The 13,317-nt window shown below is 41.0% G+C and overlaps 3 protein-coding genes across 10 annotated transcripts in view; 2 read left to right on the forward strand and 1 right to left on the reverse strand.

Moving 5' to 3' along the window:
* The first annotated feature begins 41 nt into the window (after nt 1-41).
* On the forward strand, nt 42-5,458 carry LOC147332453 (uncharacterized). The gene is made up of 10 exons (XM_086289017.1): nt 42-174; nt 268-345; nt 478-510; nt 983-1,069; nt 1,193-1,290; nt 1,374-1,720; nt 1,800-1,892; nt 1,986-2,072; nt 2,164-2,220; nt 2,307-5,458. Exons 1-10 carry the CDS (start codon nt 112-114, stop codon nt 2,342-2,344), a joined length of 981 nt encoding a protein of 326 aa, XP_086145143.1. The 5' UTR covers nt 42-111; the 3' UTR covers nt 2,345-5,458.
* On the reverse strand, nt 2,852-9,299 carry lg4h17orf75 (linkage group 4 C17orf75 homolog). 2 transcript variants are annotated; one of them, XM_086289015.1, is made up of 11 exons: nt 9,047-9,299; nt 7,539-7,706; nt 7,160-7,234; nt 6,587-6,712; nt 6,039-6,169; nt 5,832-5,890; nt 5,618-5,737; nt 4,771-4,835; nt 4,514-4,653; nt 4,331-4,434; nt 2,852-4,209 (listed from the first exon to the last, which is right to left on the reverse strand). In XM_086289015.1, exons 2-11 carry the CDS (start codon nt 7,679-7,681, stop codon nt 3,994-3,996), a joined length of 1,179 nt encoding a protein of 392 aa, XP_086145141.1. In that variant the 5' UTR covers nt 7,682-7,706; nt 9,047-9,299; the 3' UTR covers nt 2,852-3,993. The 2 variants fall into 2 exon arrangements, with proteins under 2 accessions (XP_086145141.1, XP_086145142.1); XM_086289016.1 differs by lacking the exons at nt 7,160-7,234; nt 9,047-9,299 and having other exon boundaries at nt 7,539-7,873.
* LOC147332455 (BUB3-interacting and GLEBS motif-containing protein ZNF207-like) overlaps nt 8,655-13,317 on the forward strand; it is an 18,837-nt gene continuing 14,174 nt past the window's right edge. For 6 of the 7 annotated variants that reach the window (XR_015128813.1, XR_015128814.1, XM_086289009.1 and 3 more), the window contains exons 1-10: nt 8,655-8,823; nt 9,098-9,224; nt 9,315-9,453; nt 9,528-9,713; nt 11,103-11,178; nt 11,278-11,330; nt 11,481-11,629; nt 11,825-11,917; nt 12,789-13,016; nt 13,166-13,295. Coding sequence is in view for 5 of the 7 variants with exons in the window: in XM_086289009.1 (XP_086145135.1) it covers nt 8,783-8,823; nt 9,098-9,224; nt 9,315-9,453; nt 9,528-9,713; nt 11,103-11,178; nt 11,278-11,330; nt 11,481-11,629; nt 11,825-11,917; nt 12,789-13,016; nt 13,166-13,295 (1,222 nt within the window). In the remaining 2 variants the exon portion in view is untranslated. The remainder of the gene's footprint in view (nt 8,824-9,097; nt 9,225-9,314; nt 9,454-9,527; nt 9,714-11,102; nt 11,179-11,277; nt 11,331-11,480; nt 11,630-11,824; nt 11,918-12,788; nt 13,017-13,165; nt 13,296-13,317) is intronic. The other variant, XM_086289013.1, reaches the window with a different exon arrangement.

Raw genomic sequence — 13,317 nt, forward strand, 5'->3', positions numbered from 1 at the left:
GTGGCTGCAAGCGATACTGCTCTCAGTTCGAGCGATGAGGAAGTCTCACCACACGCACACAGGTAGCAAGAACTGGCAGCCACAGTGTGAAATTGTAATCTGAAGGTTAACATGTCTGTGGATAGGACCGAGCTGCTTTTTGAGAGCTTTCTACAAAAAAGAAAAGACACGGTGGTAAGTTATAAAGCTCCTTTTGCCCTTGAGTTACTGTGAACGTTACGGTTGTTGTTAGAAAGTGACTTTGGTCACTCTCTGCTGTGGTTGTAGAAAATGAGATGGGTCACATACTGGTTCAGGCTTCAAAACACAACCTTGTTCTTCTACACTAAGAAGAATGGAAGTGCTGTAAGTGTTTTTGTTTTATTTAATTAGTAATTCCCATTTAATTATGGTTTCATTACAGGTAGAAATAGAAAATGCCTCTTGTAAAGATCTCACTGCTTTGTATGTTCACACTGGACGTTTTTCTCTTTGCAGTCGAGCTTGAGAGGATTTTACTACATATACACAGTAAGTCCTTCATATCCCTGAATATTACAGTTTATATACAGGAAGCTGATTTTGCACATGTGGCAGTAAGTGCCCAAATTAACCACAGTAAGCATTTTTATTGAGTGTTTTTTTTATTTGTTAGCACTAGCAGTGGTGCCTCACTAATTGATGCCTCTGATGAACTACATTCATTTTGATGGCTTCACTCACAAGTTGTCTCACAATAATGTGAAATAAAATGTATTCTTTCATTTTACTCTACAACTATATAAGCCAGTCTCACACATGACTGCTTTAACCTCTTCTCTTAATAAGGAAAGTGCTGTATTTAAGGCTGTGAGCAGCCTTTCTCTTTAAATGAGCACCACTTCTCTGAAATGCACTAGCACATATTTTCCAGTCTGTTTGTGATTTCTGGGGTACTTCCGCAGCTGTTGCGCCTGTACGTGAGTTTGGATTACCTAAATGTGTCATCTGTCCTCTGGGTCAGGTGCAGTCAGTGCGAGAGGTCCAGAAAGCTGACAGGAAGCGCTTTATTTTTGAAATAACCATGACAAATGGGAAGAAAAAAGTGTTGGTGAGTCATTACTGCGTTTTAGAAATGTCATATTTCTAATTTTGATATGCATGTTGTCAATTGCAAGTTCAATCCTTTTCCCTCTTCAACCACTGGACACGTGTGTGTGTGTGTGTGGTGCAGGCAGCAGAGACGGAGGACCTCAGGAAGGAGTGGGTGGGATACCTCTGGCAGGCCATGCATCTCTCTGCCCCCACGACCTCCGTCTCTGAGGACGCACAGTAAGATCTGAATTTACAATCATATCCCGGCAAATTTTCTTTCTTTTGTTTTTTTTTTACCTTTCACTTTTTCTGCTCCTCAGACTTGATGTGTGTGAGCAGCGAGAAAGACTACATAGCATGGCACCCATCTGCTCACACCGCGAAAGTGTCATGGAGGAGCTTCCAATTCGGCCCCTCTCTGCGCCCCCTCCCTCCGACTACATCTACGCACAACCCCATAAAATCTGCCCCCGCACCAAAGACACCTTGCAACCCAAAGACACCTTGCAACCCAAAGACACCTTGCAACCCAAAGACACCTGGCAACCCAAAGACACCTGGCGACCCAAGGAGACCTCTCAGCCCCAAAACACCTGGCAGCCCATAGAGCAGGACAGCGAGGAAGACATTTATCAGAACACAGGGAAAGCCTACCAGAATCGCAACGGTAAAAATGATCATGACTGTCTCTCTGCACCATCACAGCTTGAATTGTTATTTCTGTTGCTAAATGCTGCTGTTCTCAGATGACTGTCCCAGCGATCCCCAGTGGTCCAGCCAGATGAGCAGTGCAGAAGCCGGACAAGAAGGACACTATGATGTTTTGCCTATTAGAAACAGTATGACCAAAAACTTTCTTGAAATAGTTAAGCTTTCACAATAAGAGCATGCAGATGTCCAAGAGGGGGCTCTAATGTGTGTCACATCTTCAGGGTTGTGTAAGGCGAACCGCTCAGCAGAGGCAGAAGAGGACGTTTACGATGTCCCTGCGTCCTACAGACAGACTGCTGAGTGTCATGGTGAGACTGGTTTGCTTGTAGAGGAAAGAAGTGAAAAGTCTGAATATTTGTTGTTGTTTGCTGATGTTTTATCCATTTCACACCCTCGCAGAGAGTGTCTATGACGTGCCAAGCTCACTCCTGAGAACCATGTCTGATCACACCATAGGTAACTTCTATGACTTTACCCGGTTAAACAATTAAATAACCCAGTTCTTCATAAACTCATTTGACAGTGTTTGTTTGCATCTGCAGACGATCAGCCAGAGGAAGGAACCTACTGGAATATATGAGGTGTAGTTTCAGAGCATCGGTGGAGGCCGGCAAACTCACCAGCTTTGGATTGGAAGACCGTCGCTGCTTCATCTCTTTATCTTTGTGTTTCAGTTTTAAATGAAACTAATCGCGTCTTCTACTCTGGTTTATTTTTTTCCCCCAACCGACTCTACACAATGAGAACTTTTAACGTGTGCTGCAATAGTTTGTTTTGATGCTGGTATGTAAAGGCAGACAGGCAGTAAAAACTGCATCAGTTCTGTGAAATGCACTTGCACACAGTTTCATTGTATCGGTTGCAGCCAAAGGAAGGAACTAAGTGGATGATTTGAGCTGTGGTTTCAGAACATCAGCACAAGCAGCTCCACACGCTGTCAACCTTGGGAACTGTTCATTTCTGTATTTTATTTGTTTTACTAGAAGTAGCAGTATTGGATACTAGTACTATTTATACAAATGTAAATAATATCCCTCATCTTTGTTCAATGTTTCGTCTAAAACTAGGCAACAGATACGACCGCAGCAGAGGTTCAACTGTGGTATTTATTTACTCCTTCTATACAAGACCAGAGAACCACAAACACATATTTATAGGTAGAGAAAACATGCTGTACAGAAATGTGTACACACAAAGAACTGCAGGGTCAGTCACACTATGTTTCACAAAAGTAAAAACAATTCATTTTACATGTCAAACTTGGTTCACAGTTTAAAAGTATACACCATTATACTTTACTGATATTGCTGTATTACACACTTTGGACTTGATTTAATGGGAATGATCTGAGCTTAATGCTAAAACACTTTAAAAGAAGGAAAGAAAGTAAAAGTCTACTATGAGCTTGTTGTCAAATCTGTATTTTTAATCTCTTATTTCATTTATTTTGTGGGAAACTCTTTAAACGCCACGCACTCAGTTTAGTGATGTAGCGAGCGATCACGTGGTGCCTGTGAGCTGATGAAGGCTGTGATACTGAATGTAAACAAAAATATTCACACATTACAAATACGACAATTTTCTTTCCGTTACCAGAGTAAGACTAAACATACAGTTGGTACACACACAGTATCCTTACTCATTAAAATAATTTAGTAGTGCATATATTGTGTTGAAATACAAGCAAAAACAAGGCGCACGTATGTAACAAGCAATGCGTAAAAAGTGATTTGTGCAGTCGCAGTAATTTTTTCCCCTCACAATCAAAATAAATTCTAAATATTAATGAATTGATAAGAATAGAATTAAATAAGCCACACGCTACGCCCTGTTGTCATCTTTGTCAGTTAGCAAAAATACCAGAAATAATATTTGGTTCATAGTATCGTGATACACAACACAAGCTGCACTACCCACTCAACAACTGCAGTTTAAACAATCTGTTTTTCTTCAATTTGTACTTATCTTCACTGAGGTAATGTCCTTAGAAAGTTATAATTTGTGAATTACAGCTGGCGTTAATAGTTGTCATTGTTAATACAGTGATGCTACTAAATCTGTTACTGCTTTACAGTACAGTATATTCCAAGTCTGACCACCAGTCTCCAAAACAGTTTTATAACTTACACATTTTATTACGCAGCAGCCTCGACAGCTGCGATTCTCTCAGGATATCTGATATTTTAGATTGTAGTGTGAGGTTTGCTGGTAGTGCACGTCGGTCGGGGATCACGCTTGGGCCTGGGATTGTTCCCTGAGGAACTCCTCCAGGACCGTGATGATGCTGCAGGCTTCGGGCAGGTCGCTGTGCTCGGCCCGGGCGTTCTGCAGGAGCACGTCCCCGTTTCCGCAGCCCTGCAGGAACTGGCAGCAGCGAAATAGCGCGTAGTGACTCATCTCTGCCTGCCGCACAAAGCGCTTCAAGCTGTTCATGTCCTGGATGGCCTGCAGGGGGAGAGACAAAGTAGTGGGTTTTACAAAAAGGGAAGAGGCGAGGATGGAAAAAAAAAAAGGCAACAAGTAAAAAAAAAAAACAACTACAGTCTGTGTGTGTGTGTTTTCCCACCTTAAGTTTAAAGTTCTCCAGAATCTGTCTGAGCAGGAACGGATTGCAACGCTCTGCAGCGTTCAGAAATGCTTGAATCCAGTCATCACAGAAACGGTTACTGACTGAGGGGACAAAACATTTTTATTAGTTTCTCAGACATTACAAAGACAGACTACATACATGTCACAGTGTGTGAGTTACCAGTTTTTGTGAGTGTGGGTGGGCTGGTGGAGCAGTCTATAATCAGGGCAGACTGTGCGTCCTCTGAGATGGCCTTGCACAGAGAAGCGGTCGTGGTGTCTTGCTGGGAAAGTCCCTGCAAACTGGCTGCTTTGATGAACCTGAGAGCATAAAGTGGATGCTTTTTTTTCTTCACACTGAACTGCTGAACATGAACAACAGGAAGAAAGACAGACCTGATACATGAGGATCAGCATGGACTTCGTCACCTCACTCACCTGGAAACGTCAGCCTTCGTCCTCTCGTCTGAATTGATGACCTCGACATGTGTGTGACTCAGAGCCTGTGCACACAAGGTTTTAGAGGTTGAAATGAATTAAGCTGGAAACAGACAGCTAAACCATGATTTCAAAACCAGTTCACCCAGAACCAAAGTAACACTCCATCTTCCTCCTTGGTGTAATTATGTCAAAATGAACTGAGGTTTCAAGCACCTCGTTGAATCTAAGCAATAAAGAATTTATTCTTCTATGAAGGGCAAAGGGGGTCCAACCTGCTACTACTGAGGTGTACTGAATAAAGTGGTCAGTGAGTATATGTAGTTCCAATACTTTTCAGACGTGTAAAAAGGATAAAGACTGATCACAGACAGTGAATGTGTGGAAACCCTGGCAAGTCTCACTGTAGTTATGGAAACCTGTGCTTAATTCAATTTGTTTTTTTAGCGCCCCACACATTTTATATAAATCTATTAATTGTCTTGAGGATCAAGTGAGGGGTGATTTGATGATAGAAATGATGTAATATTCTTGAAATGAGAGCAAACCAAACCACCTGTGACCGAGGTTTGTTTCTAGAAACACTTTTTGGTAACTGTTATGTAATGTCTTCCTCACCAGGGTTATGTCACAAGCTTCTGATATTATTCCAACACTTGTCTCATGGAGTATTGTACCTATTAAACAAAATTCCTCTCTAGAGCAACTCGCAGTGTTATTCTTGAGTCCTCCATTCTTATCTTAATTATTTATTCTCTTGTATCAGATGAGTGTTTGCTTTGTGAGCACTTATCTTTACTGGACATACTTCAATAAGTAAACAGTGTAGTGGTGAGAAATGACTCACAGCGTGGAGCAGGAAGCTGATGTTGCTCTGGACCAGCTGCACCACTCGATGAATGTGCATCACAGACTCCTCGTACCACTGACTCAGATAGGGGCGCACCTCCGTCTCAAGGTTCTGCAGCTAAACACAAACAAAGTGGGACACGTCAGTCTTGCACGGATAATACTATAACATATTATTGGTACACAGTTACACTGTTATTGCACTGTCATACCTCTGGGGTTTGCAGGCTGCTGTGCAGGCCTTGGACGTACTTATCGAGCTCTAATCTGAATGTGTATGCAGTCAAGGAATTTGAACTGTAACACGGACGCACCACAACAATGCAGTGAAACACATTCCGTAGCAGCAAGGAGGATCACGTATAATAGTCCTGGAAAGCAATTTACTTAGAACTTTGGCTTATTTTATACAAAAGGATATAAATTCAGTCCTTTTTCAGACCCTCCCATAAAGCAGATGACATATCCATTTCCATCGGAATCCGGCTGTTCGGGAGACCGTTCCTGCTCCAGGAGGCAGCAGTAGCAGCCGACGGCCTGCTCTGGAATACTGTCGAGTAAAAATTCAGAATGGTTGTGTTAATAAATGTATACATTTCCACTGCTGAGCCATATTTCCAGTTAAACTTTAGCTTTTCATTAGTATGGTTAAATGAAACGGGCTATATTCACTTTGATATAAATACATAATATGCTTCCACATCATGACCTGCACAAGTCTAACAAACGAGATGAGGTTCAAAACATGTGCTCAAATATCCAGCTGAAGTTAAGCCAGAAGCTTGTGGACTCTGTGTGGATTAGAGAAAATCTTAAATAAATTGAAGCTTGTGCACCCAGTTCTTGTTTTATTTTTAAAGTTCTTAAAGATGTAGCTGTACAATCATTCCACACCGGAAGAAGAACAGTTCAAAGAAAGCATATTGAGTGTGTGTAAGCTTACCACTGCTGTATGTAAAATTATTACCTGAGTTCCACAGTGGCAATGTTGCCCATGCCTCCAAGCAGGGCTCCTTTGCTCAGCCTCCTTGAAATGTAGGTCCGCAGCTCTGGCTCTGCCTCTGATGGCAGGCTGCTGTCAATTAGTGTGAGGCTGTGGGCAAAGCAGAGAGTCAGTGTGGATAAAAACAGCCAGTGCAGGGATGAGAAGTTTGTGGAAGCCACTGAAGTCAATGGAGAGGAGATGGAGAAAGCTGATGACAATATGCAGCACACAACACACAACTGAGTCACATAGTTGTTAAACTTTTCCACACTCTACAAAGACATTCAAAGTTATTTTTATTAGTTGTTTTTTTTTACCAACAGTAGTTGATACATAAAAGTGGAGCCACTGTTTAGATCAGGAGGCACCTTAAGGCCACGTAACTCAGAAGCAGAGTGATGACCAGTTGGAACAAAAACCATGAATGAAAACAGCACTGAATCCATGTTAATCGGATTGCCGGTGGCAGCTCGTGGAAACACTGATGCACAACAAAGAAAGCCAGAGAGAAACCAGGCAAAGCAAGTGGGAGGTAGGCGCTGGCTCCTTCGTTACCTAAAGTCTTCCTGACTGGTTGTGGAGTCTGCTCGTCTCTGGTTCCATGCCACATTTTCCCCAGAAGCCTCAGATCTAAGACAATCGACAGTTTACTCATCACCTGGTTAGAGTTTAATGTATAAAGTGGGCTTTACCCGCATAATAGCATGAGAAGGGACAAATACAGCTAAATAAAACCATAAACTACACAGAGATATCTTTCCTGGCTGTGTTCAGAAATAAAAGGAGGATAAGGGTTATCCACAGTAATAATCCTAAGATTTTAAACATGCTCCTAAATTCGAGTTATCGATGCAAGAAGCAGAACCATAGGTATCATATGGTTGCAGCAAAGCTCTGCAAAGAAGAAACCTAGCAGATAAATAGCCACGGTTACCTTGTGCCTTGATAAAGATAGATGGTGTAGTAGCAGTTCAGCTGAATCTTCTGGCTGTATCCAGCTATTTCTTCGCTGTCAAAGTCATCTCTCTCCTCCACGTCGATTGAATCTTGGAAGGACGAGGTTTGGGAGGCAAACATGCTGCACGGAGAAAGCTAGCAGCGGCTACAGTGGAAGATGACAAGGACAAACTTTATTGTTTAGCTGAGCTGCTTTAATATGAAAAAAAGGACTGTAAACGTTGCAAGCCCTGACTGATATTAACTGAAAGCCAACAAACAACGGCTTCGTTTATGGTCCTACTGCGCATGTCCTCTTTGTACGTTTCCAAATACGTCCGACTTCAAAGTGGTTTGCTGGAAGTTCCTGGGTCCGACCAGGTAAATAAAAGCGAGGGTAACATCCTATAACGAAAGAGCTTAAAACCCATTAAATCTTGCAACGTTTTTTAATATCTTTATTTAATGCCAATGTAACTCTGGCGTCTTTTTTTTAATATATCTTGCTTGTGTTTCTGTTATGATCGGCTTATTTTGCATACTGTGATTCATATAGCTCAATCTTGTAGTTTTGAATTTACTTCATTTTTTAAAATCTGTGTCGTAAATTAATAATAACAGGCTAATAATTAATAATTTGACATCTAGAAATTGATAATTAGGAATTAATGTTGTATCCTTAAACTAATTTGTAAATATATTATGCATAATACCTGCACATGTTTATAGTGTATTCTTATTAATTAGTACACCTGTTCACCGGCTTAATACAAATATCTAACCAGCCTATCACGTGGCAGCACATGTGGATGTGGTCAGGTCGACCTGCTGAAGTTCAAACCGAGCATCAGAATGAGGAAAAAATGTGATTGAAGTGACTTTGAACATGTTGGTCTGAGTATTTCAGAAACTGTTGGTCTACACAGCTATCTCTAGAGTTTACGATTCCATAAGAAGGCTGCTGATAATTTAAATAACAGATATAAATAAATAAATAAATAAATAAATAAATAAATAAATATCACATGTATATGAACCTACAGATATGTTTAAGGTAACCAGGTATCGTCAAATACTTTAATAATCTTTAATAATAGTTATTTTGTCCTAACAGGTTTTAAGGTGAGTGCTTGTTTAAATCACAGAGGTGGCCGCAGTGTGTTATGGGATGTTGGAGAGCTGACGCCATCGCTGTGAGGTGTTTTTATTTTTAGCAGGCAGTGAACTGACAACGCTAAAATCATGGGCAGGAAGAAGAAAAAGCAGATGAAGCCTTGGTGTTGGTATCCTTTAGCACACCTTACATTATACTGTTATATTACGCCAGTCGGCACCCGTTTCTATGTCTTGCCAGCTAACGGTTGTGTGAATTAGCAGCTCTTAAGCAACACTTAGCTAACATGACAGTTATTTGTTTACTTGGCATGTGGCTGTTCAGCTTATTTTTAGCGATACTAAATAAAATACATATTAAAAATATCTGTAGTAACTAAACGATATTTTCACCTGGAAGTGCAGCGAGTTTATCATCCAAAGTTTCCTCAGCCGTTATCTCAGGTACTGTAACAGAGATTTCGATGATGAAAAGATTCTCATCCAGCATCAGAAAGCCAAACACTTCAAGTGCCACATCTGTCATAAGAAGCTGTACACCGGCCCCGGGCTCGCCATCCACTGTATGCAGGTGAGGAAACGATAATAATGCAAGTGAAGTGAAGCTAAATCGTGTCTTCGTGCAGTGAAGTTACCACGCTGTACCACTTCACATGTGTAGGTACATAAAGAGACCATTGATGGAGTTCCTAATGCAATACCTGGAAGAATAGATATTGAACTGGAGATATACGGCATGGAGGGTATTCCAGAGAAAGACATGGAGGAGAGGAGAAGGATGTTAGAGCAGAAGAACCAAGGTATTAACACCACGATAATCTCAGGATCCATCTCTTTAAGCTACATGTCTGACTCTGCTCATCCTGATTTTCAGAGACTCAGAAGAAGAAGCAGAACCAGGATGACTCTGATGAATATGATGACGACGATGAGCCCGGTCCCTCCTTTCAGCAGCCTGCTGCACGTCAGCCACAAGCTGGCTATGTCCCCCCTATGACCCAGCCTGGTATGCTTCCTGTTGGATCTGGGACCCCAGCATTACCACCAGGCAGCTACTCAGGTGGGGAACAGATACTTAACTTGATCTGCAATGTTCAAGACTGTTGTAACACTGTAATGGAGTCCTACTTTCTTTTTCATGTCTTAGTTTGAGATGCAAGGAAGGAGCCTCAGCGTAATTTATGTGTAGCATTTGACAGAGATGTATTTTATTATTTTAGCTATAACAGTGTTCGTAAATGTTACTTTAGTTGCTGTGCCACAAGATAGACCTGTTTTTGTCACAAAAATAGTGAAAGGAAGAAAGTGTGGTCATGCTAAAAAAAAAAAGAGTCTTCCTTGCACTGTGGTTTGTGTATTCCAGCTGTGTGCTTCGCCTCTTTTTATAGGTTTAAGCTTCTGGGAAGCCTCGTCTCCGCTTTCTTCTGAAAGCATTTTAGGAACTGAAACATCCTTGAAACATCCGTCACAGTGTATAAGGCACGAATTAGAGAAATGAGAAAGGCCTCTGGTGTTTGAATGACTCAATGGTGACCCCATGTGGCTGTTCAACATAGTATTTATGCTTTTTTTTGTTTTGTTTTTTCGCCTTGGTGCAAAATTATCTAATTGCTGGTTCCCAAATACTGAGCCTCATTCCTGTTGTTTTGTAAGTTTACATAAAGTATCAAACATCAAAGATGCTAATTGCATTATGTGTGCAACACATAGCTTGTAGCCAAAACGTGTAAACCACATGGTGTACGTTACATAGACACACATCCCTTCGAGGGTACTGACAAAGGGATTCCTCGGGTCAGAGTCGTAACTATTGTGAGCTAAACCGGTACTCTCTTACATGAATTTGAATGACCTCCTGTGTCTCATCTGAAGTAACTATTTGATCCACAATGGGGCGTAATATATTGTATTTATCAATGAAAACTCAACTTGCATTATAGGCCACATTCGGCACACTTTGATCATAAGTGGGGTAGATCAGTGAAACTCCCCTTTCTGTCAGTATAAAGAAGTTAAACTGCAAACAGAATCCATCAGATTATTAACATTTGAAAAAGCATTGAAATTTTAACAGCATGTCTCATTTATTTTTGCATGATAAAGTGACGTTCCTGTAGTGAATTAAGGAATCTTTCAGCAGACACTTTGGACTTAAACTGTAATAACTAAATGTGACAGAATATGTGTTTGTTTATTCTCCCTCTTTTTTCCCCCTTTTTATTTATTTATTTTTTTACTGTGAGCACGCTGTAAAAAACTGAAATTTCTAGACAGTGAAATTTCTTTTGACTTTTTAAAATCTCCTTCACATTTTCTAAAGCTAACCAATAGACAGGACCTAGAGTCTTTGGCCACAATTCTGGCCACTGGGACTTATTCCCCCGGTGCACATAATGAAGTGGCAGGATCGTGTGTTTTGATATAAGTACAATTTTTTTACTTGCTTCAGGAATTCCCCCGATGATGCCAGGTGTGCCACCCATGATTCCAGCGACGCCCCCTGTAATGCCAGGAATGCCTCCAGGGTAAATCTTTGTCATTCTTAATCAAATCTTTCTATCAGTCAAACCCTATATATTATATATATTGTATATTGTAAACATCATGTTTTCTTATGTATTTAGGATGATCCCAATGGGTGGGATGATGCCTCCGATGATGCCCGGTGTACCACCAGGTAATGCCTTGTTAGCATACACCCTCAGGATCCACTTAGATCTCTCTAACTCAGTTTCATTTATTTCTTTTTAATATTTTTAAATACTACGTAACACTACTGCAGTGAGGTGTTTGCACACATGGAATTAATTTTTTCTGCTGGTATCAGGCATTCCTCCTCCAATGGGTACCCGTCCAGCCATCACTCACATGCCACAGCTCCCGCCTGCTGCAGGCGTGCTGCCCAGACCTGCAGTTCCTGCTGGCCCGTCGGTGCAACCTGATGTCACAAAACCTCTTTTCCCGAGTGCTGGGCAGGTAAAACCCTTGACGCCTTTTTATCGCTGCACAGTTTTCACCTCCTCTCAGCATTCTGACAGGACATTACAGTTTTCTTCAGTAAGAGATGTCTAAGCTTGCACGGGTTGATTAAAAAAGGAGACTTTACCCAGGAATTCTTTTAATTGAAAGACTTTTCTGTTTACTTTTCTTTACTTTTTTCCTGTGCTACAGATGGCCGGTCAAGTTGCAAGTACAAGTAAAGCCTCACCAAGCGCAGACACTCAGTCCGCTTCCCCTAAAGCTCTGTTCCCTAGCACTTCACAAGTATGAGGCTGTCTGCCCTCTTTACTCTGACAACCTGCTGCTTTACAGCTGGCATGCACACAACTGTGTATAGTTTGCTTGTGGCGGGCAGGTTGAATCTCTTTCATTTGCAAAGCTGTTTTTTCTTCTTTTTTTCTTAATTAAAATGTTTAGCTATTTTTTTAATTTGCTTTTTAATTTATCTGCATTCACTCAATATTAAAAATAGCTTCATCACCTTAAAATCAAATGTTAAAGTGAAGAATTATGCGGATATGTATAATATATGGGCTTCTGTTGTTGGGCAAAATATGACAGCATGCTCAGCACTTTATTCGTTTTTTTTTTTTAGTTTTTCTGCAGATCTAAAGAAACTGGTTTTATTTTAGTCAAACTTGTAAAGATTTCTTATCATGTTACAATGGTGGAGTAAAATGTTACAGATCCATCTTATAGGCTTGGCATTAATATGGTAAAAGCTTGTTTAGTCAGATGAATTAGATATTTGTGCTGCTTTACAAAATTTGTCCTGTAAGGTTTTGTTTTGGTGTTTTAAATTTTAAAATGTAAATTTACAGTTTAGTGAGTATAAAAAAAATCTAGGGTCATAAATTCTCATTTTAAAAAAGAACACATGAAAGAAACACTTTTTGATTGTCATCTATTACGGATACAAGGAAGAGATCAAAGTATTAAACTTTTTGTCTATAGCTGTTCCAGACAAATGCATTTTATTCCTGCTCATGAACGTTATGAATGCCAAGGCTAAAAAGGACCAAATAATCGATATCATTGCAGTAATCTTGGAGTTTGACTAAAATTGACCCCCCTGTGAAATTCAAAGGTCTTTCTGCTGAGTGTCTCTAACCTGCTTTCCTGTCTCTTCCCTCAGAGTCAGCAGACAGTGTCGGGGTCCCCTCACACTCCCCCCTCCACCACCTCCGACCTCGCAAAGCCCACTTTCCCAGCCTACACTCAGTCCTCCACCGGTTTGGCCAGCCCAAATGCTGGCAGCAGTACGGTCTCCAAACCTCCCTCCACAGTAACCAGTAAGCCTGCCACGCTCACCACCTCCAGTGCAACCAGTAAGTTGATCCACCCTGATGAGGATATCTCACTGGTAAGTATTCTAGCTGGAACACTCTTGTTAAAGTAAGTAGTAATGCAATGTGTTTATTTAAAACAAATCTTTTTCTTGTTTTTTTCCTCCCAGCTGAGCTACACATGTCAAGTGTCAAATCACTTTTATTTGCTTTTTTTGTGCCGTAGGAAGAGTTTCGGGCTCAGTTGTCCCAGTACCAGTGCAGTATTCCCCGTCAAGGCCAGACCACCAGTGCTGCAGCGTCAGTGGGTGGCATGATGGCTCCTCAGCAGCACAGCATGAGGCATCCCATACCTGGTATACACTACTGGTAGTTTTA

Source organism: Aulonocara sp. 'chitande type north' Nkhata Bay, linkage group LG4 (assembly GCF_057382095.1).
Source record: "Aulonocara sp. 'chitande type north' Nkhata Bay isolate Kocher_YH1m ecotype deep benthic linkage group LG4, A_spYH_male_GT1.1, whole genome shotgun sequence".
NCBI lineage: Eukaryota > Metazoa > Chordata > Actinopteri > Cichliformes > Cichlidae > Aulonocara > Aulonocara sp. 'chitande type north' Nkhata Bay.

Coding starts and splice junctions, on each gene's coding strand:
- LOC147332453 (XM_086289017.1), top strand. CDS start 112: ATGTCTGTGGATAGGACCGAGCTGCTTTTTGAGAGCTTTCTACAAAAA. Junction 1,721..1,799: donor AGCCTACCAGAATCGCAACG/GTAAAAATGATC, acceptor TGCTGTTCTCAG/ATGACTGTCCCAGCGATCCC. Junction 1,893..1,985: donor TGTTTTGCCTATTAGAAACA/GTATGACCAAAA, acceptor TCACATCTTCAG/GGTTGTGTAAGGCGAACCGC.
- lg4h17orf75 (XM_086289015.1), bottom strand. CDS start 7,681: ATGTTTGCCTCCCAAACCTCGTCCTTCCAAGATTCAATCGACGTGGAG. Junction 6,170..6,586: donor ATTGCCACTGTGGAACTCAG/GTAATAATTTTA, acceptor TTTACTCGACAG/TATTCCAGAGCAGGCCGTCG. Junction 4,210..4,330: donor TGGAGAACTTTAAACTTAAG/GTGGGAAAACAC, acceptor CTCCCCCTGCAG/GCCATCCAGGACATGAACAG.